The 24,059-nt window shown below is 34.8% G+C and overlaps 1 protein-coding gene across 4 annotated transcripts in view; it reads left to right on the top strand.

The window, feature by feature from the left end:
* Positions 1–24,059, top strand: part of Imp (IGF-II mRNA-binding protein) — a 318,650-nt gene that overhangs the window by 2,521 nt on the left and 292,070 nt on the right. For all 4 annotated transcript variants that reach the window (XM_072522676.1, XM_072522675.1, XM_072522674.1 and 1 more), the window contains exon 2: positions 10,650–10,710. In XM_072522676.1, coding sequence (XP_072378777.1) covers positions 10,650–10,710 — 61 coding nt within the window. The remainder of the gene's footprint in view (positions 1–10,649; positions 10,711–24,059) is intronic.

Here is a 24,059-nt window from a genome sequence, read left to right as displayed (position 1 = left end):
TGTTTAATAACTACTGTTTATTAAATAAAAGACATACATAAAAAATAATTTTGTTTTTCCTTCGGTTTTTCCGTAAGTTTAATAAGCTTCTTACTGCCCTTTGGCTCTCATCAAATTTGTGTAACTAACATCGAAGTTTTCACGATTCCCTAAGCTTACATTTTGATTAACATCTTCAGCACTACTTCCCTGATCACTTTCTCTATTTTGCAAATATTCACTTTCACTAGTGATAAATGGTTTCCCTATCTCTATCAGGAAACTCGACTGCGTCCACTGACTTTTGTAGGGTTCCAGATTAAACCTATCATGTAGGTTGGATTGTACAAGATTTATAAATATAACGATTTTGCCTTATTTTGGAGTCTTTATAGCAACAAATTAACTCAACAACTTTTAGAATACTCCATTTTAAAGCTTTTTAAATGTTTTAAAACACCAAATTTTGGAATTTTATTTCAAATAGGTACTTCAATGGTAAGTAAAAATTCGAAAAATTACATCTTTTGCACTTACTGTTAATAACTAATCAACAACACCGAATTCCCTGCACGAAACTGTAGGTAGATATACGAGCCCTAACAACTAAATGTTCTGACAAACGAAAATTTTTTGAAAATATTTACCTTCACAATATTGCTGAATTAATTAAAGGACGAAATTTGAGATGTGGCTATATCGGAGAATGCTTAAGATCCCGTGGACTGACCGAGTCACAAATAAGGAAGTCCTCAGAAGAATGAATAAGAATCAAGAAGTACTGACCACCATCAAATCTCGAAAGTTACAGTTCTTCGGACATATTATGCGAAATTAATCCAGATATACTCTTCTTCAAGCCATCCTTCAAGGAAAAATATTTGGAAAATGAGGTTCAGGAAGAAGAAAAACATCTTGGTTAAAGAACCTCAGAATCTGGTTCAATACAACATCTGTGCAACAATAAATTAAAGTCTATCATTAATAATAACACATTGAAATGGGTTGGTTTTTGTAAACCAACCAAGAAAATATTCCATAATTTCGTGACCACTAAATGTTCGGAAAATTCGAGAAATTACTATTTTAATATCCTGTCCTGTCTGGTATTGTTCTTGTTAAGGATTGAGATAGGTCAGGGTCGAAACTATTCCATAATTTACCTAATTTTCTCTTCAAGTCGGCGACGGTTCTCTGGGAATCATTACACAATTTCTATTTCATCTTATGCCGCAATGTCACAGTAACATTAATGTCTGGACTATTCAAAGGCAATGAGTGGACTTTAATGTTATTGTCTCCAAACCACTTTTTAGTTGTTTTAACCGTATGACATGCAGCACCGTCCAGTTAGAATATAAAATCCGGAGATATATAAAATACATCTCCGGGTAGAGATCGTGAACACTTGGTAGAAGACTATTTTTCAAAATTTTTTGATACTTTGCTGCGTTAATTATGCCTTCCACCACCTCATATCTTCTTACACCCGCTGATAACATGTAACCCCAAATCATAGTTAATTTGGGAAACTTCACTGTTCTTTTGTGTTTATCTTTATGGAATGCTTCATTTTTACTTCTGATAACCCATTTTCGAAAGTCCCTCCATACAAGCATCAAATTTCGATTCGTCACTGAATATGAATCTGTATCAATTATCAACGGTCCATGAAATCTTCGATCTTGCCCCCTATAACACTCTAATGCGCGATAGGGGCACAACTGTCAGCCAAATGCTCTTCATGTGGAGGTCCTGGGTAATAGAACCCCAACATGGTTTCCTAACCGAATGCAAAACTCAGGACAGCGCATTGTCGCTATAATCCTGTTATCTTAAAGTGGCTTATCCGCGAACTAAAATTACTTACTTGGGCCTCAAGTCTCCACTCTGAGCCAGGCTCAGTTCGGCCACTTGGTGCTCAAGGATTGGCACTACGTGCCCGGGTTTTGGGGTTTTTGTTAATTTTTTTGGTGGCCGAGGCCGGTTTTTTGTGTTTTTTATAATTTTTTTTGTAGGTGGCCCTGAAACAAAAAATCAGAATTAGTGTAAAATCTATACTATAATATTGAAAAATGTATAAAATATAGAACAATATGACAATATACAGTTCATCCTCTTTAAGGCAACTGGGCCCACTTTGTGTTTGACGATAGTCCTTGAGTGTTTTTGAGCTACGAACTGTCTTTTTTGTGTGTTGTTGTTATTTTTGAAGTATATTCGAAGTATATTCTCTCTAGTGTTTTGTTTTCTCTCTGGTGTTATTGTTTTAGTCTACTATTTGTTGTTTTGGTCTTTTGTGCTTCCATCTATGGAAAGCGTCATACCTCATTATCTCTCGTAGTATGTGACTGGATTGGTTCTATATTTCCGCGAACTTTATCCTGGCTTTTTCTTTCATCGTGTCAGTCACTCTGATTTGTTGCAATTCTCTAAAGAGGAATCTTTCTGCAACATATCTTGGTACGTTGACTGCTTCTCTTAGGTTGTTGTTGTGTGCCGCTTGTATCTTCGTTTTTGAGGTGTTGCATATGTGTCCCCATGCAAAGGATGCATGTGTTAGTATAGGCTGGAATATACTATTTATTAGTCTTATTTTTGTTTTCAATTTGCTTTTCCTTCCTGTTAGTCCTCTTATAGATGCTCTTGCCATATTTGCTTTTTGTACTGTGGCTTCTACATGTTGCTGAATGTTAAGCCTTTGTCCATGATTACTCCGAGGTATTTTGCTTCGCTTTTCCACTCGATGGGATTGTCTTGCACAGTTACCTGTTCTTCTGGTTGTTGGTGCCTCTTTTTGAAAAGTACAGCCTGTGTCTTGTTGGAGTTTATTGCTATTTTCCATTTTAAACTCCATTCTTCTATGTCGTCTAGCGCTGATGTCCCATATTTACAAGAATATTAGTATTTATATGGCATTTTCAGATCTCTCGACCAATGATAAAATTGGAACAGTTTTAAGGCGGGGCGATGCGCATCAGGGTGCGTATTAGTTCACGACTTATGCACCAGGATGACAATAAGAAAGCTGTTTTCCAAATGGGTGCCGCATTTTGTCATACCAGAGCAAAAACAACAACGAATTGGCGAGTCTTGGCGCTCTTTGGACATGTTTAATTGGTATAAGTCGGAATGTTACAATGTATCCGTTACAGCACCCGAAGAAAACCGTTCAAAACGACCAAAGACGCAACAAACCGCCGAAAAAGTCATGGTCTCTGTACTTTGGGACCCGCAAAGAATTTTTTTATTGATCAAGTATTTGCAACAAGGAGAAACAATCAACATCGACTACTACATTGGTTTATTGGAGCATTTGAAGATGCAAGGAAAAAGCCTTATTTGTTGAAGAAACAATTGTTATTTTACCAAGACAATGCACCGTGTCACAAGCTGATGAAATCGATGGATAAAAAAGTACGAATTGGGCTTTGAATTGCTTCCGCACCGACTGTATAATCTAGACCTGACCCCCGGCGACTACCACCTTTTTCCGATCTAAAAAAAATGCTCCTTGGCTAGAGATATCGCCGCTAAATGAGCTGTTTATTTTAAATAACAAAATTCCACCACAAGCTCGGCGGTATTACAAAACCCTCTCAAGCCAAAATTTATATAAATGGTGCAAGCCGTTTCCGAGATTTTTGAGGTTTTCTATACATGAAAGTCACTCCATATGTACAACATTTAAAGAAAAAATAAAATGTGTGAGTTTTCTTTTTTCTTAAAATTTATGTGCAAAATATTGTATTTTTAACAATTACGTTTTGCTGATTTTAACAATGTTTTCGTTTGATAATTTTCTGTTACTAGCTATTCCGTCACAAAACCATAACTTGTATCATAAAATATCCGTAAACGCTTACAGAACATTCACATTTAACATTACAATCAATAATCCTGTACCGATATATCGTCCGTATATCTTACAAGAAAAATCTATTCTTGCTTACGGTCAAGAAACACGAAATACCTCTCCAGACTAAAACCAGAATTACTAACGCCATTTCTATTCTACCTACCGCACAAGTTCCTCGTCACGTTCTAAGAACGGACGGCAATTTTCTTCAATCCCTCGGGAACCTAGGTGAATGTGTTGTGGGAATTGAGGCACGAATTAAATAAAGATCCCGGTTACTTGTAAGATCTTAGATACATAGATAATACTGATGCATGTTATTAGTTCTTTGTTTGTTTACACACACACGTTAGTTCGAAAACAAGAAGTTGGTTTTTGTTTTGTAATTGGTGTATACTTTTTGTTTCCTACAGAAACATTAATTATCTATTATTCAGATTATTAATTTATAGATTAAATGAAAAAATTGAGTAGGTGCTATGAGTATGTACATTAATGAACTAATATGAAATCTATTTATTTTTAAAAATGCTATTGACCTGGTAGTGTCGGTGCAACGTAGATGTCTTAAATACATATACTTCAAATCCTTTGGTGTCCATCCTAGAAGAGGATTTAATCACAAAATCCTTGACTTAAATCACGCTATTCTTCATTATTTTGTACACTTACACCAAATCTAATATTCTTGTTAATTCTCCAATTATTATTAAAGTTGTGTAACTTATTAAGTGCCATTCCAATTGTGATGTCCATTTCGATTAACTTTGAACGATAATCAAATGTTATAGAACAATAGCTTCTTGTAACATACCACAATTTTGTATAATATACATAGAATGTAATTTTTCTTTATAGTTTTAAGTAAGCATTGTTAAAGACTGCTTTTGTTATATTAGAAAAAAATCTATTTATCTTTATCTATATGCCCTTATATGGATAGCTAGCATATCAGCGGTGACTCTAAAAGTAATGGGCGAGATTGGCATAGATGTAATACTGGATATGTGCAACATAATATAGATCACAGGTGAATGGCCTGGAAAATAGGAAATATGGGAGTGCCTCACCACCTAGTTTTAACCTAATGAGAAATCTGTATAACTGAGCCAAAGTTGAAGTACAGGGAACATATTATTCTTCTTGGCTGGCTTTACAACTGTGGGGTCAGTCTTCGCCACATCCACTATAGCCCTCCATCTTCTACGACCTTGCGCTTCCATTTCCCATTGTTGTACCCCAATCCTGGATAAAACGGCTTCAACATCATCCTTCCATCTTTTCTGGGACGGTCTACTGATCTTCTACTGTCTGGTCTCTCAAAAAACACTGTCTTTAGCACTCTGTCTTCCTGTAATCTTACCACAAGACCTGCCCATCTTATTCGGTTAGCTTTTATATGTCTGACGATATTTTCAGTGCCATACCGAGCCAGAAATTCAGCATTGCGGCTCCTTCTCCACCCTCCTGTCAATTCATCTCTTTGAGGTCCAAATATCATTCTGAGAACCTTCCTTTCAAATACTACTACTACTACTAAGGATTTCCACAGTTTTCACTGTCTTCCTTCACTCAACCTTTTTCTCCAATTTTCCCTGTCATTCCAGTCTCCGTCTCGCAGGGTTCTTTTCTCCATAGCCTCGTCGATTTCATCTCTGAATGACCTTCGGGGTCTTCCTCTCTTTCTTCTTCCAATCGGGCTCCATTCTGTGATTTTGTTTATTCAGCGTCCTCTGTCCGCTCTTCTGACGTGGCCGTACCAGGATAGTCTCTTCTCCTCTATATAGTCGATTATGTCTGATTGCACTCTCATTCTCCGCTTAATCTCTGCGTTTTCAATTCTGTCTCTTTTTGTAAGTCTACAGCTTCTCCTCAGGAACTCCATTTCTACTGCTCTTATTCTACCTCTATTTCTCTTGTTTATTGTCCAGTTTTCGGACCCACATGTCAGGATAGTTCTTGTCAGGCATATATTCTCTTTTTTGTCTTTATCGTAATGTTCTTATCCCACAACACTGAGTTTAGTTGTCTTATACAGTTTCTTGTTTGTCTCAGTCTGTTGTTTATACCTTCTTCTGTTGTTCCTTGGTTCGATATTATGGTTCCTAAATACTTGAATTTATCTGTTTCATTTATTTGTCTTCCCTCGTCTATCTCTAGGTTTCTCATATCCTTGGTTTCTGTTGTTAGGTATTCGGTTTTCTCTAAGTCTATTTCCATTCCATTGTTTTTATATTCTTCTTCTAGTTTTCTGAGCATAAAGCTGAGATCTTCTTCATCTTGTGCGATGACTACTTGATCGTCGGCAAAACTTAAGGTGTATAGGTATTCGTCTCTTACTGGTCTGCCCATTCCTTCGCACTTTCTCCTCCAGTTTGAGTGTCTTTTCCAAGAATATTTTAAACAGAGTAGGGGACGTAGCACAGCCTTGTAGAAGTCCTTTAGCTACTGTGTTTTCTTTGTATAGTGCTTTAACTGCTTTTATTAGTGTTTGTCGGATTCCGAGATCATTCATTGCTTCCCATAATTTGACTCTAGGTATTGAGTCATATGCTTTCTTTAGATCAACAAAGGCCAGATGGACCGGTCTACCTTTTGCCATTTTCTTCTCTATCAGTTGTTCAAATGTGTACGTATGATCTAGGCATGATTTTCCTACTGTGAACCCTGCTTGGTCTTCTCCAATTTTTCCTATTATTTCAGTTTCTAGTTTTTCTTTAATAATTTTCCCGTAAAGTCTACCTACCGACGATATTATACTAATTCCTCTATAGTTTTCACATTTTTTCCTGTTTCCTTTCTTATGTATGGATGTGATGTATGCTTGTGTCCATTCCGCAGGTATTTCTTCTCCATTTAGTCCTCTTTCGAACATTCTATGTAGCATGCGGAATAACTTTTCCGTTCCGTTTTTAATTAGTTCGTTTGGTATTCCTCCAGGTCCTTTGGCTTTTTTGTTCTTCAATGTCTTGATTGCTCTCTTAACTTCTGCCAGGCTTATTTCTATCTGGTCGTATGCCCCATTTCCTGCATGTTCTATATTCTCTTCCTGAAATCCTCTTTCCTTTCAAATACGTATTTCAAATACAATCTATTTCAAAAACATATTCAAATGCGTTCAAAACAAAGAAAGGAACTAGACAAGGCTGCATACTATCACCATTATTATATAACATATTCTGAATATATAATGAGGAAAGTACTAGACGAATGGGATGCAGGAATCACATAGGAGACAGAAAAATCAGTAACCTGCGATACACAGATGACACACTTATACTATCACCGAATGAAGTCGAAATCATTACCATCACCAAACGGCCAAGCCGGATGAAAAGGAAGTCGAACTACAGATCATCACCGGAAAATAAAAATAATGATCGTAGACAGGGCACAAAACTTACACCGAGTGGCGAATGTCGAAGTAAAAGTAAACACCATCTTTATGTATAACATTTTACTGCTCTATTGTGTCAATCAGCGCTGCTCAATAAGATTACTTCAAAAAACTTTTGTTTAATTTCCTGTGTTGTGTAATGTTCGTCTTAGTGTAGTTCCTTCTCCTATCGGAGGTTGGCTATCATCACAACTATCCGTACCTTATTGGCGGCTGTTCTGAAAAGATCTACTGAGCTGCAACTATACCAGTCTCTTAGCCTGGTTTCTTAGCCAGGAAATTGTTCGTCTTCCTATGGATCTTTTACCCTTAATTTTACCTTGCATTAAGAGCCTTAATATCTCATATTTCGCACCTCTGGTCTTCTTCTTCTTGCTATCTCCGCGACGGAGGTTGGCAATCATCATGGCTATTCTGATCTTAGATGCTGCTGCTCTGAATAGTTCAATTGATGTGCATCCGTACCATTTCCTCAAGTTACGCAACCATGATATTCTTCTTCTTCCTACACTCCTCTTGCCCTGGATTTTCCCTTGTATAATCAATTGAAGTAGGTTGTATCTCTCATTACGCATAACATGCCCCAGGTATTGCAGCTTTCGTGTCTTGATGGTTTCCAATACTCTGGTAATGTGGGCTAAATATGCAAGCTTGTGTGTATGTCCAGCATGTGTAATGTAGGTTTACCAAATAATCAAAGTTATGCCATTGCATGAACATATTATTAAAATAAAGTTCCATCCACATAAGTATAATTGAAAAATGATTCATGTTATCTAAAAAATGTTATCAACAAAGAAATATTTACTACGTCGGCGATATCTGTGCAGATTGTATTATCATCATTCATACTTGCCATCATCATCATATATTACGTTTTTGTTGATGGTTAAAAATGAAATGATCTGGTATGTTTTAATATCTCAGTGGGAATTACATAGTAAGTAAATGGTCAATCGGCATCTATGTAAAATGTTATTTAAACGCAAACATCACCTGAAATATTAATAAATAAAACTGATTAAACTATAAAGTTTCTTTAGTATTTAATTGTTAGTTTCTTTAGTAATCTTAATTAGTAATTAATATTTATAGTAGATTGAAATGACACATCTTTTATGCTTAGTGGGAGGTTAAGTATAAACTTGTTCAAGTTTGTGGGACTCTTAAACTAGTAACCCTACAAAAAATTTATCAGACATTATTTGTAGCAAATTAAATTGTTTACAACTTTATTTTTATTACTTTTAACCGTAAAATGGAAAATAAAAAGAGTTATAAACAAAAATAACTAAAAATTTTGGAACAAATTTTCTTTTGGGCCTTATAACTTTTTTCTTGTAATTTTACAATAAAATGACGTCATGTTTTTTCGTATAATAATTTTCACTACAAATTTGTTTAATTTGATTAATTTCTTTGGATTTCACAGCGCTCCGAACTTGGCCGGGTGCTTAAATACTCGTCATTACGCCACTACGCTTGCGTCGGACGAAAAAGTACCAATGGACAGAGATAAAGTTTAAGAGCCGTACCAATATTATTCCAAGATAAATTTCATAGTAATGAAAAGTACAAAACAAACTTAATAGACCTTCTCAAAACTGCTATATCAAAAGTGGGTTTTGCTCTATCAGAAGTGTCGATCAGGCTGAATCTGATTGAGATAAAGTTACCGTTCTGCTTTTGCTGCATTCCAAGCTTATGATTCTGTTACTGTCGTAGCAAAGGACATTTACATTCTTGTCTTGCTCACGGCATTAGGAAGGGAGCAGTCCAAGAGAGTTCATTAGGAAGGGCACTGCAGTTCTACAGGACTATTCAGAACAGCAGCTGTTTAAGATTCGAATCGCTGTTAGAGTTGCCAACATTCTGAGAGGAGATGGCCCCGTAAAGAAGAAGCAAAGATTTTTTCTTTGTAACCTACATCTGTTTGTGGCTTTCGAAGAAGTTATAGCGCTTGCTATCGAGCCTCTCTTGAACCAGGCCTTGTTTCAACAGGTACTTTAACCTTTTTCTCGCTGCGCCGGCGCCGCTCATACTGACTCGCTGGACTTTTTTATGTCCTTGTAAGCAGATCGCGGTTTTGCTGACTATTTTTCATCTTCGGAAGTATGGGCGATAACGGGATCCAGTTCTACAGTTTCGGGATTACTGAAGCTAGTCCTGGTCCAATATTGTTCCACTTTAATCTAGGAAATATATGATCGATTCAGGCAGGTCATGTATGCCGGTGAAATGCTAACAAAACCTGGGTTCGCCTGATACCTAGAGTTGAGCCATAATTAGCTTCCACGATGCTCACGCTTCAGAATTATAGACGATCACGAGTATGAAGCGCCTCTATACCTCGACAGTCTCATTACTATCAGAGTGATTTTAATTTTTTTATTTATGAATAGGTACCAATAGTAGATTATACCTAGAGTCAATAATGATAGCTATTGTCTTTGAAGGATAATTACGAACCGAGCCTCGTTGGCGGAGAGGGAGTATTGTTCCGAGAGAATAATAGCCATTATTGTGAGTAATATACTCGACTTTATCTACGACTAATTGATTAATTTTTAATGAATAACTTTATTTGACAATAAGATTAAAAATTAGTAATATTACAATTAATAAATTATCTTCAGCCTCCATGACGTTTTAATCCAATTATGTCGCCTACTCCATCAATATGCAGAGAGACAGATGATCTACGATGATAATGGCGGATGCAACTGAGGATTTTGCAAGTTTAAATATTTGGCAATTTGCCTCCAATATAAGCAAATTTGTTTTTTTCTAAACGTTGTATTGTAGATTAAACTTAATTTTCTTTTCTGAAATAACTTAGTTGAGATCACAAATATAAATTAAAGTAGATCGACAATAGATTTTAATCACCAGGCTTATACCACTGGTGAGACGTTTATGCAAGAATTTGGAAAACAATTATAGAGTTATGGTATTAAGGACTTTTAATCAAAAGATACAGGACATTGTTTTGCATATTTAAGTATTTTTCCTTTGATATAATGATTGACTTCCTTACCATGATATTTCGTTCAAATTGTTTCTAATCTTGAATGCAGCTGTCCGTCACTTAATTCCCTAACCATCGAATAATTCAAATAAATAGAAATTATGCAGCTGTCATGTCAGTGTTAATCTTTATGATTATTGAAAAAAATAACAAGTGTTGCTGGTTAGAAAAATCGTGTTAACATTTTATGGAATAAAAATGAGATTTATTCGATGAAATTCAAGTTTTTAGTTAATTGTAGATTCCCACTTTAACATTTAGATATTAAAGAATACCCTACTTTGTCAAAGATTCAGAATTTTCGTAGATAAACTGCATAAAGTGTCAATATTACCATTTGATTTTTGTGATAACTGTTTCTTTAATTATTGTTTTTTTATTTGCAGGATTTACTTTTAATGGTGCAGCTTTGGTTGTGGAACCTTCAGTGGCGTCTGGCAAAAAAAAGTAAGTAATGCATATTTTATACTTATTTTTTATAGCAATATTCATTTATTATAACCACCGACAATATATAAGTCTTGAGACAACGTATACCAATCATTCTCAAATAAATAATGAAATTTTGTTAAAATATTAATACCAATTTAACATATTTCAACAACATAAAACCTTAATCTACAAAACTAAATGTGGAATATGGTCCTTTCAATTTTTTCTAGACTTAACTGGTCCGGTCTCCAAATCCTCTGTGCATACATTATTTGGTATTGAAAGTAATTATAAACTCCTATTCTACTAAGCGACATAGATAAAAAAAAACACTCAGTAATACTGAATTAACTACAATATTTTGTCTTATACATGTCTTTTTGTGTTAGTTGAGTAATTGATCAAAGTAATTGATAAAAATGTAAAAAATTATAATGTGTTGGGCCTACATGACGTCTTCTGGACTCAGATATGCGTTTGGGCATTTTAGATTTTCGGATTGGAAATCGAAACTTTAATAACATAATATATAAAATCTAATTTGCATTAAAACCAATTGTGGTTTACTGCCATATAAATACAATATTTAACTTAAACATACAAGAAAACAGTTTCAGAACTTCTTTAACTTCAAAAAACTAACGAAATTCAGACACGGAATATTTGTCTTACATTGACTATAGGGCAGGGAAATAAGCAAAAAGAGTACCTTGTTTGTGACACTGGACCGGCCAGGCCGGAATGTATGCAGTGTCCAAGCATATATTGCGCATTTTGAAACTATTGGACTTAACCTTTCACCTCAATTTTCTTTTTAAATTCGATGTCAAACCTATTGAAAAACGTTAAAATTGCCATTTATTTATTTGCGTTTTACGTTTAAAGTAAGAGTTTTACGAAAAAATACAAGAATAACTTTCGTCTTAGAATAACTGGAAAAGTAATTTCTAAACAAAAAAAAAAACATTTTTATATAATTTGTTTAAAAATTTTGAAATAAATAAATAAGTTGCCATAGAAAACTTTTCCATTGAGTAAAATCTCAAATTTTTATTTGAGATTATTTATTTCCAAAGCATTATATAAATCATACTATTATTAGAAATAATTAAATAGATAATTTGTTTTTTTCATAAGATCTATTAGAAATAAATAATTACGAACGATTATTGAAGAAGTATATATTATTCGTAAATATTTATGTTTTACAATAAAAATTACCTCAAATAATACTAAAAAAAAATAAAAAATAAAAAAAAATTGTTTAAACAAATTAATGGTTTATTTTAGCAATTTATTTATTTAAATAATACATATTCGTAATGTACGCAAAAAGTACATACGAATTCAAAAAAAAAACTTCGAAATCCATCAACAAGAACCAGAGATACGATTAATAGCTCCTCTCTCCGCCACTCCCGCGACTTTCAAAGCCGGCCGATTTTTAGGACCACATTTTGAAGCTTTGTGGACTTGGACTTTGTGGATTCCATTAAAAGGCAATATTTTTCGAATTTTACGCATCAAGCTGCTGTCAATTAAAAAAAAAAGAGACTTGATTGATTTTGCAATATTTAAAATCATTTTTCTTTATTTTTTTTATAAAGGTAATATAATGATCCTTCTTCTTTCATAAGATATCCGAAGAATTACGTAATTTGCATCATTTTCTGACTTATATTGTTGAAAACAAATTTAATTTGGAATCTGGTCATGGATGAGCAACGTCATGTATCATGTCCTGGGCGATGCGGGCTGGTCACCTTAGCCCATGGTAACTTTAATCGCACAGAGATAAAATGCAACGGGCTCCGACTAAATACCTGTAGAAAGAATTTGGAGCTCTCTAAACTTGAATGGTACAAATCTAAATCTGGTGAGTGAAGAAAAGTACCTTGAAATAATTCTAGACTCGATTCTTACTTGGAAGCAGCAAATACAATGAATAACCAAGAGAGCGGTGACTACGTTAATGGTAACCATACACATTCGTGAAAAATTTGGAGTTAGGCAGACATTTTATATTAGATTTATAACATGATGATAAGACCAATAATATTATATGCATGGTTGACAAAAGTGCAGCAAAAATGTGTCATACTCAATTTAAACAAGGTATAAAAACTTTTGTTTAATTTTAAAAAAGCTAGTGTGACTTCTGTAGCTGATTTCAAGAGTGTTGTCCCATTGTACAGTTACAGAACGGTCATGGTATTAGACAGCAGTTATAAGTTACTTCGATAATTTCACCGACCATCGTATTTCTACCATAGTAATAATTAGCGTTACAATTCTTGCTGAAACTAGTGATGGACGCGGATCCCGTCCCCTCCCGTAATTAAAACTATATAAGTTTGTGCATTATGTGTGCAGCGTAAAAATATCCCAGTAATAAAAAATTAATACCGTTTAGAATCCAAGAAGCAGAATGGGATTTTCTAAAACCAATAGGTTTCTTAAAAAGGTGCAAAAATGTTATAGACTTACAAGGAGTGGAAAATATGTCACGCTTCCCAGTGTGGTCATGTACATTAAATTTCTTACGTGACTGCCTCGACAAAAAAATATTAAAAATTAATACTGACCAAGTAGTAGGAAAGCGTAAAACAATACAATTTTTGGGCCATGTATTACTTCCCACTAAAGCTATATAAAACATTTTCCGGCGATAATTATAAAAAAATATATCAATACAATCAAATAAAAGGAGATCATTTATGTAAAGATATTTCCCAACTTAACATTCGGTCGATCGCAAGTCCAGCTGTTTCGACTTGCCTATTCATAAGTATTTCCGAGCTACCTGTCAATTTTGCGCAAAACGAATCATTATAATCAAGTGCGAACCACCCCGAGGAATACCACCAACTACCACCACGCCGGTAGTAATAATAAAAGGAGCATAGTTAAAAAAATAAAGCAGAAAATTTATGCGGCACGGGTCAACGCGACCAAATCTGCAAGGTGTACTTTAAATTGAAGGAGATGGAAGTGTTTTCGACGACGAGTCGGTGCACTGCACTTTTCGAGTGCATCATCAGGTGCATCTGCTCCCGTTGCGTCCAGTTGCATTGGCATCGCGTTACATTTATTGCAATCTGCGCCCTGATGTGTTTTTCAACCAAAGACGTACGTCGGCGAAGGGAAGACATTTTGTATATTATCAAACTCAAATTCAAAACTAGTTCAAGGCATAATTTCAATGATGCGCATATTACAAAAACATACGAACGTAGTCCACGTCAGGTTTCCTTTAAATGTATTCCAAGTTTGCAAACAATTCTGAAATTAATATCACACAATAAAATAAATTTTTTATCAAACTTTAAAATATAAGTACACGAGCCCTAACAACTATATATTAGTATAAATTAAAACAACAAATTCTGTGTTAAACTGTTAACTTATTATTTTTTTAATAATTATGATAATACTGCTAAATAAGCAATATTATAATTGATAAATAATCACAAAATGTAATTATTATTTTTTTATATGGAAGTCCACTGTTAAAAGCACAGCAAAAGCAAGTCAGGCTTATGTGGACAAAATCTAAACTTTCTTGGTCGGTAGATTGGTCCCGAGTAACTTTTAGTGACGAATCAAAATTCGATGTATGTGTTGATGATTACCGCAAACGAGTTATTTGCTCATGCACAAAGCATGAGGCTTTTCACAAGGACTGTTTGAAACGGACCGTAAAATTTCCTATAGAAGTGATAATTTGCGGTTGTATGGCAGTTTCAGGGTTTAGTCCAGTCGTCAGAGAGTTGACTCCTAAAAATCATACGAACAAGCTGAATTTTGCAGGGAATATTAATTTTGGGACACCAATGAAGATGCAAAAATGTTTACCACTTTTACCACCGGGCTTCCCCCTAAAACGCCCCCGCGGGCCAAAAGATCGATTTACCAAGAATCTGTATACCGTAGAAAAAAATGTAGCTGAGATAATTTTAAACAAAAATGTTTACAAGCCTTTTTTGTCATACATTTCGTAGCATGTAGCATCAACCGTTCTTTTAGAAACAACGCTTGAAGCGACCGTCGATTTTGCATGTCAGTTACGCGCGCGAAACCAATATTCAATAAAATTTGTATCTGCGGGACGTTAAAAATTCGATATCTTTCGATCCAAATGTCCTATCGACAAAAATCAAGGTGCGTTTTAAAAGCAAAGACTGCAGCTTTCGTATGCAGTTTTTGTATTTTACTGAGAATAAACTCAGTTTTTATAAAGGTGTTAAATAAATTAACGTGGCGCGTGGCGCGAAGAGATGGAATTGTTAACAACTGTTAAAAGGAGGAAAGCGTCATACCTGGGCCATGTGTTCCGTAATGATAAGTACAGTCTGCTACAGCTTATCGTGGAAGGCAAGATTGAAGGTAGAAGAGGTTTGGGTAGAAAGAAGAAATCCTGGCTGAGAAATTTGAGAGAATGGTTTCAAATACCAGAAGCCGCGAACATAATACATGCGGCACAAAACAGAGAAACCTATCGTTTGATGGTCGCCAACCTTCGGTAGAAGACGGCACATAAAGAAGAAGAAGGCGCGATTTTTGCCATTTTTTACAATTCTCACGAGATCAATAAAATTGGTCACTTTCATTGACCAGTTGTAGTAAAATTTACATTTTTAGAGATCAATCTTTAAAACCTATAACATGAAATTTAAATTTTGAGTTGTGGTAACAAATATGAGGCATTTGAAATATGAATAAAAAACGCAAAATTTAATGTTTTACTTTACAAACGATCACAGGTCACAAGAAATGCATTTAAGAAGACTGTTTTGGGTGCGGTTTATTGCAAAAGTTTTGTTCTTTCGAAAAACGTACTAATGTAATTGAAAATAAAGTTTTAAATGTTTTAGATCGTTTGTTGTGTGAAAGTTACAATCCAACGTTTTTTAAGCATATTTCAAATGCCTCACATTTGTTGCCAAAACTCAAAACTAAAATTTCATGCTATAGGTTGTACACGGTTAGGCTCTAGTAATCGAAACTTCATAGTAGCCAGTCAATGAAAGGGATAGACGGAATTGATCTCGTGAGAATCATAAAAAATGGCAAAAATCGCGCCACGTTTATTTATTTAATACCTGTATAAAATCTGAGTTTATTTGCGCCAAAAAACTGCATACGAAAGCTGAACTCTTGACCTTTAATACGCATCTTGATTTTTGTCAATAGGTCACTTGAATCAAAAGATCGAATTTTTACCGTTGAGCTGATACAAATTTTATTGAACATCGATTTCGCGCGCGTAACTGACATGCAAAATCGACGGTCGCTTCAAGCGTTGTTTCTAAGAGAACGTTTCATTCTGCACAAAAATTGCTTGTAAACAGTTTTGTTTAAAATTGTCTCAGCTACATTTTTTATTTGAAACATTTTTTTCTACGGTGTTCAGATTCTTGGTAAATCGATTTTTTTACAGACATAATAACTATAGTTTAAATAATTATTTTTTATTCAATAATTTCTGAACGTAATAGTTTTTAGCGAGAATACATGACCGAACCATTTATAGCAGGGTAAGGTAAAATACAATAGGCATAGCTTCATATCAAAAAGCCATACTTTCTAAATCATAGATTGCATCGTTTTCTCATTTTAATCTCATGTATAATATATCAATTGTTGTAGGCACACAGAGCAAATATGATAATTAATTCTACCATTTTTATTTTTTTTTATTTGTTGAAATCTTCTCACCTGCTATTAGAGTTTTGTAAGTTAATTTGCGAAGTATTTTTATTTTCGTTGTCCTTCATGTTTGTTTAATAACCACACGAAGGAGTAGAAATAGGGATAATGGTCCCATCAATGACGCTTAGGAATACCTGAAGCAGAACAACTGGCAACTTTTTTATAGGTACCTGGGCATACAGGAATTGCTGGTAGTTGTACTAAAGAAGGAGCTAGTATTGCTTTTATCAGATCAGAACAATTCTGCGGTATGCTAAAAAGACAAGGTCACAGACAAGTCAAAAGGTTGTTACAACATACTCGCAACGCAAAAATACTCTTAGAGTTTTAGAGAACTGAACTGAGAATAATACCAGGTGTTCTCAGCGAACACTGCTCACGCATATATAATCTCTGTAGTATGGGCAAAAGCGAACAGAGCAACATGCAGGTCCTGCAAAAATATAGACGAACCAGTTGAACATATTGTAGTGAATTTATTTAACTGCTATGTCTTTATTCAATTTATAATGTCTTTATTAATTCTAATTTAATGTTCTTATCTTAATTTATTAAAAAGCACTATAATTTATATCAATTTATTTAACCACTCAATAATACATAATTTATTTTAGGCGAACGTAACAAATAAAATCGCGAGCGCGTCTTCAAAATTAACTGTCCCTTCCATGAAAGCTCCGTTATTATATATCAAAACACAGCCGGTCGAGAATTCAGCCTGATTATACTAGAAGGTCAATCCGGGTCATCGTTTCGACCGTTTTCTGGAAGGTCCGTTCAGGTAAATAGAAGCCTCTCGTACAATCTAAAACATAAACATGTGAATAAAAACATGTTTACAGGTTTTTAATATGACTCATATTTTTACGTAACAATATTGTCTGAAACTTCAAGGTACTTGTTCGTCAACGCCAACCGTGGAAAGGTCTAAGAGGCCAAACAACTTTGGAATGTGGTTGGTAATCGCGGTTATTTTCACTTGTGACATTGCAGCTGTGCATACTCAATAAGCTCGTACTCAAATTGCAGCTGTTATTGCCATTAATAATCGTACAGGGTTACATACATGATCTTAAAACTAAATTCACAAACCAGAATAAAGATTGTGCAGGTTTATGCTCCAACTGAAAAGGCAACTGATGATGAAATAAATCCTTTCAACGAAGACCCTATAAAAGCTGTAGACAACAACAAATAATCTAAAATAATAATAATGGGAGATTACATTGCTAAAATTAGAAGAAAGATTGAAGACTCTGAAAACAAGGTTGGAAATTTCGGATTCGGCACAAGAAACCAAAGAGGAGAAATACGTATGGAATTCCTGGAACAAGAAAACATGTTTGCTATGAGGACTTTTTACAAAAAGAAACCTAACAGAAAGTGGACATGGATGGCACCAAACGGAACTACCAAAAATTAAATAGTCTCTCAAACAACAAAAGAAAATTTGAAGACGTCACAACAATAAACAACGTAACAACTGGTAGTGACCATCGCATATTTAGAGCAAAAATAAACATTAATATGAAAGAAGAAAGAAAGAATCGTTAAAAAAAACAACGGGAGGAATGTCTTCAAAATAAGAACAAATGGGGAGGAATTGCGAAAGATCTTAGCAACTAAGTTCGAATAAAATCCTTCACATAATCAAGACCAAATCGACTACATTAACAAAAACATAAATAAAACCTTTTCGAAGCCGAACTACAGGTCGCAAAGAAAACAAGAACTAAAAAAGACAAGGAAACTAAAAAACTAATGTAGGAAAGAAGACAACTAGAAAGAAAGAAAAGAAAGAATTGTAGATCTAATCTTGAATATGTTGCGTTTGTGAATCCATTTCAAATAGGTAAAAGAAATAAGAATAAATAAAACTTACTCACAATCTATGTGAGTAAGTCTTATCTTAGATTCTTATATTCATAGATTGTGAGTAAGTCTTATTCTTATTTCTTGTACCTAATTATAGATCTAAATCATTGCTCAGTCGAGTATACAAACTGTTTGAATCGGTTAAACGGTTGAACAGGCTGGCTTTCTCAAAGGACATATTACATCAGACCATCTGCTGACAATGAGAACTACACGTATTTCTTGCCTTCGTAGACTATGAAAAGGCATTTGGTAGTATCGAGATGTTGGCCGCTAATACATAATATATATAAAAACGCAACTATGATAGTATAACTAGTCGAAAATACAAATCCCATCCCCATTAATAGAGGAGTTAGACAAGGCGACGTAATATCTCCAAAGCTTTTTATTCTAGCCCTACAAGACGTCTTCAAAACTACAAATTGGTCAACATAATGGCATCAACATTAATGGCAACAGGTTAAACCACCTCAGATCGCTGACGACATCGTGCTTATAGCAAGCACATTCCAATAATTACAAATTTTGATGGAAGAACTCGCAGACACAGCTTCCAATGTGTCGGCCTAAAAATGAATATGACAAAAACAAAAACAGTGACAATCACAGAGGACCCCAGACGTATAAAGAGAACCAAATTGCGGATACCACTAGAAGATCAAGACTGGCAGGATTTTTAAAATTCAGTTGGATACTGAAGAACCGCAAAATATCTCAATACTTAAGGAGCAAAGTGTTCAACCAGAGGATACTTACTATCATGACATATGGATGTCAAACCTGGACTATAACCAAGGCAAATATGAATAAACTAGCCACAACAGAAAGGGAATGGAAAGAGCAGTGTTATGCATACGACTGTAAGATAAAAAGAGATATCGCAGCAAAAATTGCCAAACTTAAATGGAGCTTCGTAGGTCATATTGCAGAAAAAACCAACGTTGGAACGCCAAAATACAACATTGGAAACTCAAATATAGACGACCAAGAGGAAGACCACAGAGGAGATGGGTGAACGACATCAAAAGAATAGCCGGAACAAATTGTAAGTATGTTGCTCAAGTTAGAGATCATTGGAAGGAGTTGGAAGAGTCCTATATCCAAAAATGGACGATAGAAGATTGAGAAAAATCCTACCAAGGTATCTGCATCCTTTAATTGTTCCTACTGGTTCCACTTTTATATTTAAAGTATCTTGTTGTGTTTTTGATTTTGTCATACATTTCTTCTTGTTAACGTTGCGTTAGTCCATTTTCCTCGCTAGCATCTACTTAGCCTTTTACAGTCTCTGCAACTAGTACAGTATCATCAACATATCTAATACTGTTAGGTCTGCCTTTGACGTTCATTGCAATATTACTATTATTTCTTTAATATTATACTTTTATAATTTTTAAAATAGAGAGCTAGAAAAGATAAGAGATACAGAAATTCAGTATTAGCAGTAAAAACATATCCAGGCGCAGATGTACCAACAGATCACAATATTTTAATAGGAAAAGAAAGATAAGACTGATAAGACACAATATAGTAGATAAGACTGAGATTAAAAAGAGTTGCAAGGACGAGAAAAAGCAAACAGTTACTATTGATAGAGAAAAGTTGTTAAATGATACTGTAAAACAAGAAATAACTAGTATATTAGAACAAAAAATGAAGTTAACATCAAGCAAAGAGGAAAGTACTGAGGAAAACTGGACGAGAATTAAAGACATCTTAAAGACTGTTCAAGTAACAAAATTGAGTACGCTAAAAGCAAGAAAAAAACAAGGGTGGATGACAGAAGAAATACTGAGACTTATGGATCAAAGAAGAGAAGTCAGAAATAAAGATAAAAACGAATACAAGAGGATCCACGCAATAATCAAGCAGAAGATAAGACACGCGAAAACACAATTTCGTAGTAAAGAATGTAATGAAATTGAACAATATGAAAAGAAACATGATACATTTCATCTGCGCAAGAAATTAAAAGAGGTCGCTGGAAACAAACGGAAACAAGTATCCCAAAGTTTAGAAAACAGAAACGGACACAGAATATTAGACATCAATGAACAGTTAAAAGAATGGGAAAACTACATTTTTGAATTATTTGAAGATGAGAGAGTAGAACACCATACACCGATTGTTATATCAGGTCCATCTATAACAGAAAGTGAGGTTACACGGTCAATACAAACGGCAAAAAATGGAAAAGCACTTGGCTCCGATGAAGTAAGTGCTGAAATACTAAAGTTTTTGGGAGAAAATGGAATTAAAGCTCTTTGTAATCTCTTTAACAGAATTTATGATTCTTAAGTCAATATAAGAAAGATCCAGGGTAATCGTGGTCCTGGTAGAAGAAGAACATCATGGCTGAAAAATCTAAGGCAATGGTATGAAAAATCAACTACATCGTTATTTAGAGCTGCTGTCAATAAAGTCACGATAGCGAATATGGTAGCCCACATGATATCCAACGATCGATAACGGTCATGGAACTAGAAGAAGAAGAATATTTTTAAATAATTTAATACTGCCCAAGATTTATCAGTTTATTGGACATATTGAATACCAATCTCCATCCACATCTGACCTGTCACAAAAATATCGTGAATTGTATAATTTCTCCAAGAATTTGTCTTTGTTTGAAACCGAATCATTAATCTTCATGAAATTTAAAAATAAATTATTTCAATAAATTTTAAATAAACAAATAAATATACCTACCATCCTTTAGCTACGTCAGTGCTTAGCCACGAGCGTTGCGGTACACTGCTGACGCCTACCGGTGGCCACGGGCGCTAATTCCAAACGGCCACGAGACAGAAAATTTCTTTACGCTCCTTATTTTCGGTGTTTTTTAAGGCGCTTTCTGGCTCCGTCTCTTCCTCCGGATAAAATAGCTCCATTAATTTCGTACGAGCAGTTAATGGCTCTATTACTATGCATGTGGAGCCGCTTAAAAAACACGAGACGAAAAATTACAGTGGTCGGAGAATTTTTTCGTATGTATTACAATTTCCGAAAAAGGTAGTTATCGAAAAGAACATGAAAATAAATGAAAAACGGAAGCAAAATAACCCTATTAAAATAATTATCCTTAATTTTCACCTCCGGTTATTGATGTACTCATGATCATAATCTCTTTTTTTATAAAATGTTGAACAAATAATATCTGAACATTTTATCGTTTCTTGTTAAATTGACCTCAAAGATCTATAAATTCTCAAAACATCGAATTCCCTTACAATACCGTAGTTAAAATTAAAGAGTAAGATATTTATTTAGATATCACTCCCAATTGTGTTGTATACTTTTGACATAATATATAGTAGTAAAGTATACTGCATTTCAGATTTTAGGGAATGGGATACTCCAAAACTTTATACATCTTACCTTTATTAGAAAACGATGATAAACAAAGTAAGACACAGAGATTATGACTTCTAACATTCTAACATTCTTCTTCTTTAAGTGCCGTCTCCCGATCGGAGGTTGGATATCATCATCACTATCTTTAGTCTATCTACTGCTGCTCTGAAGAGTTCTATAGAACTGCATTTAAACCAGTCCCTTCAAATTCTTCAACCATGTCACTCTCCTTCCTATACTCCTTCCTCCTCTTATCTTTCCCTGTATTATCAGCCTTAGCAGTTCATATCGCTGTCCCCTCATTACGTGTCCCAGATATTGTAACTTTCTTATTTTTATTGTGTTTATTATTTCGCATTCTTTGCCCGTTTCTCGCAATACATCCGTTTTCTTCTGTGTCCATGCTATTCTAAGCATCCTCCTGTAACACAACATTTCAAAGGACAAATACACTGACAATACTATAGGTTTAATATCATCACACATTTTCTTGTTAGAGGTATCTCTGTATTTAAGTATCTACAATGTTTAATAGAGTCCAAGTGTGGGATATTGATACGATTACTTTCAACGTGCAGTATAGTTAAAATTTGTGAACGAGAGTGAGTTAACACAAAATAAAATTGCACAAATCACGTGATGGACCAAAAACACAAGCAGTGAGAATAGGGATACTGGTCATAACACCAGTCTGTGAATATCCTTTGGAAATATCCCTACAAGATTTTAAACAGGAAAGTTTGGAGCTTTAAACAGTCCCTTAAGCAACTGTTGAGTACAGCAAAGTAACTTTGAGGTGGGACCAGAGCGTAAAGGAATTGTTGGTAATGAGATTGCTGATAGCCTTGCTAAAGACGGAGACTGGCCTTGGTCCTTATCGGGCCAAGGCCATTCTGCGGCCTACCAAAAACCGAATAGTGGAGGATGTCTACTGTACCAACTTAGTATAACCTACTTGAAAAATACAAGCAAAAAGGTTGTTGCAATCTTCTGCTCGGTACGCAAAAATACTCTTGGAGTTTCAAATGACCGAACTCAGTAATCACAGGTGTTCTCACTGGAAATCATCTCTGTGAAATGGACAAAATGCACAGAGCAACATATAGATGCTGCGAAAATGCAGAAAAAACGACCGAATATATTGTCTGCAACCACAGGGCAATTGTTCGCCAAAGTCATAAGCACCTAGAAGAGGTCTTTTAGAGCCTGACCAAGTAACAAATATCTCTCCTAAACGAATAGACTTTTTTAGAAGCCTAGATTTTTTGAACTGATTATAGATGTAAAGTATATAAAAAAGATCTTACAGGTCTTCTTCTTTTTATGTAGACATTACTCTGTCTGTTTTTCAATGTGCCTCAACAAGTTTTCATTCCATCGTTTTCGTGGTCTTCCTAATGTTTATCTTTCTATTGGGGAACCCGCTCTTGTGGTCTTTACTTTCTATTTGGTGCCATTCGGCTTATATGATCGTTCCATTCTACTCTTCTATTTCTTACCCAGTCCTTGATGTTCTTCACCTTGCATGTACGTCGTATATCTGTACTTCTAGCTCTGCCCCATAGTGTTTTACCACCAATTTTTGAAACAGCAGAGATGAAAGTATTGTCTAATATCTTTTTTGTCCTTTCTGTGTCAGGTCGTGTTTCTGCCGTGTATATCATTGGTCTGATGACTGTTTTGTAAAGTCTGCCTTTTATTTCTTTCCCGATATTTTTATTTCTCCGTATTGTTTTATTCAGGCAACCTGCGGCTCTGTTGGCTCTATTCACTTGATCTTCCACTTCTGTTTCGAGCTTTCGATTATTTTAAGTTGTTGTATCCTTTTTTAGTTCTTATTATTTTCATCCATAATCAGGTTGAACAAGAGGGAGCTCAGGGAATCTCCCTGTCTTATCCCATTGCCAGCTTCAATAGTGTCAGTTAGTCCTTCTTCTAGTTTTACTTTTATTGTGTTGTTTTGGTAGATATTTTCGATGGTTTTGATTATTCCTAGAAGTATCTCTCTTGCGTACAATAAGTGGATAACGTCCTTTAATTTGACCCGGTCAAATGCCTTCTTAAGAACCACGAAACATAGATATGCCGATTTGTTGTATTCTAATAATTCCACTGTAATTTTTCGGGTTCGATTTGTCTCCCTTTTTGAAGAGAGGTATTACGATCCTTGATCTCCATTCTTGAGGAATTCTGTTTTGTTCAATTATTTTTTGCATTACTTTTAATAGTTGTTTGGTCATATCTGTCCTCCTGTTGATGGTTCAGGTAATTTCCTGTTTTTTTATTTCCTTAATGCTTCCTTTACCTCTTTCTCCTCGATATTTATTTCTTCGTTTGCCGTCACTTCTGGTGTTGGTGTTTCATTATTGTCACCTTCCGCAACTAGGGATCGAAAGTAGTCTGCCCACATTTCCTTTTGA

This window comes from Diabrotica undecimpunctata, chromosome 2 (assembly GCF_040954645.1).
Source record: "Diabrotica undecimpunctata isolate CICGRU chromosome 2, icDiaUnde3, whole genome shotgun sequence".
Taxonomy (NCBI): domain Eukaryota; kingdom Metazoa; phylum Arthropoda; class Insecta; order Coleoptera; family Chrysomelidae; genus Diabrotica; species Diabrotica undecimpunctata.
This window is presented reverse-complemented; position numbering and strand designations above follow the sequence as displayed.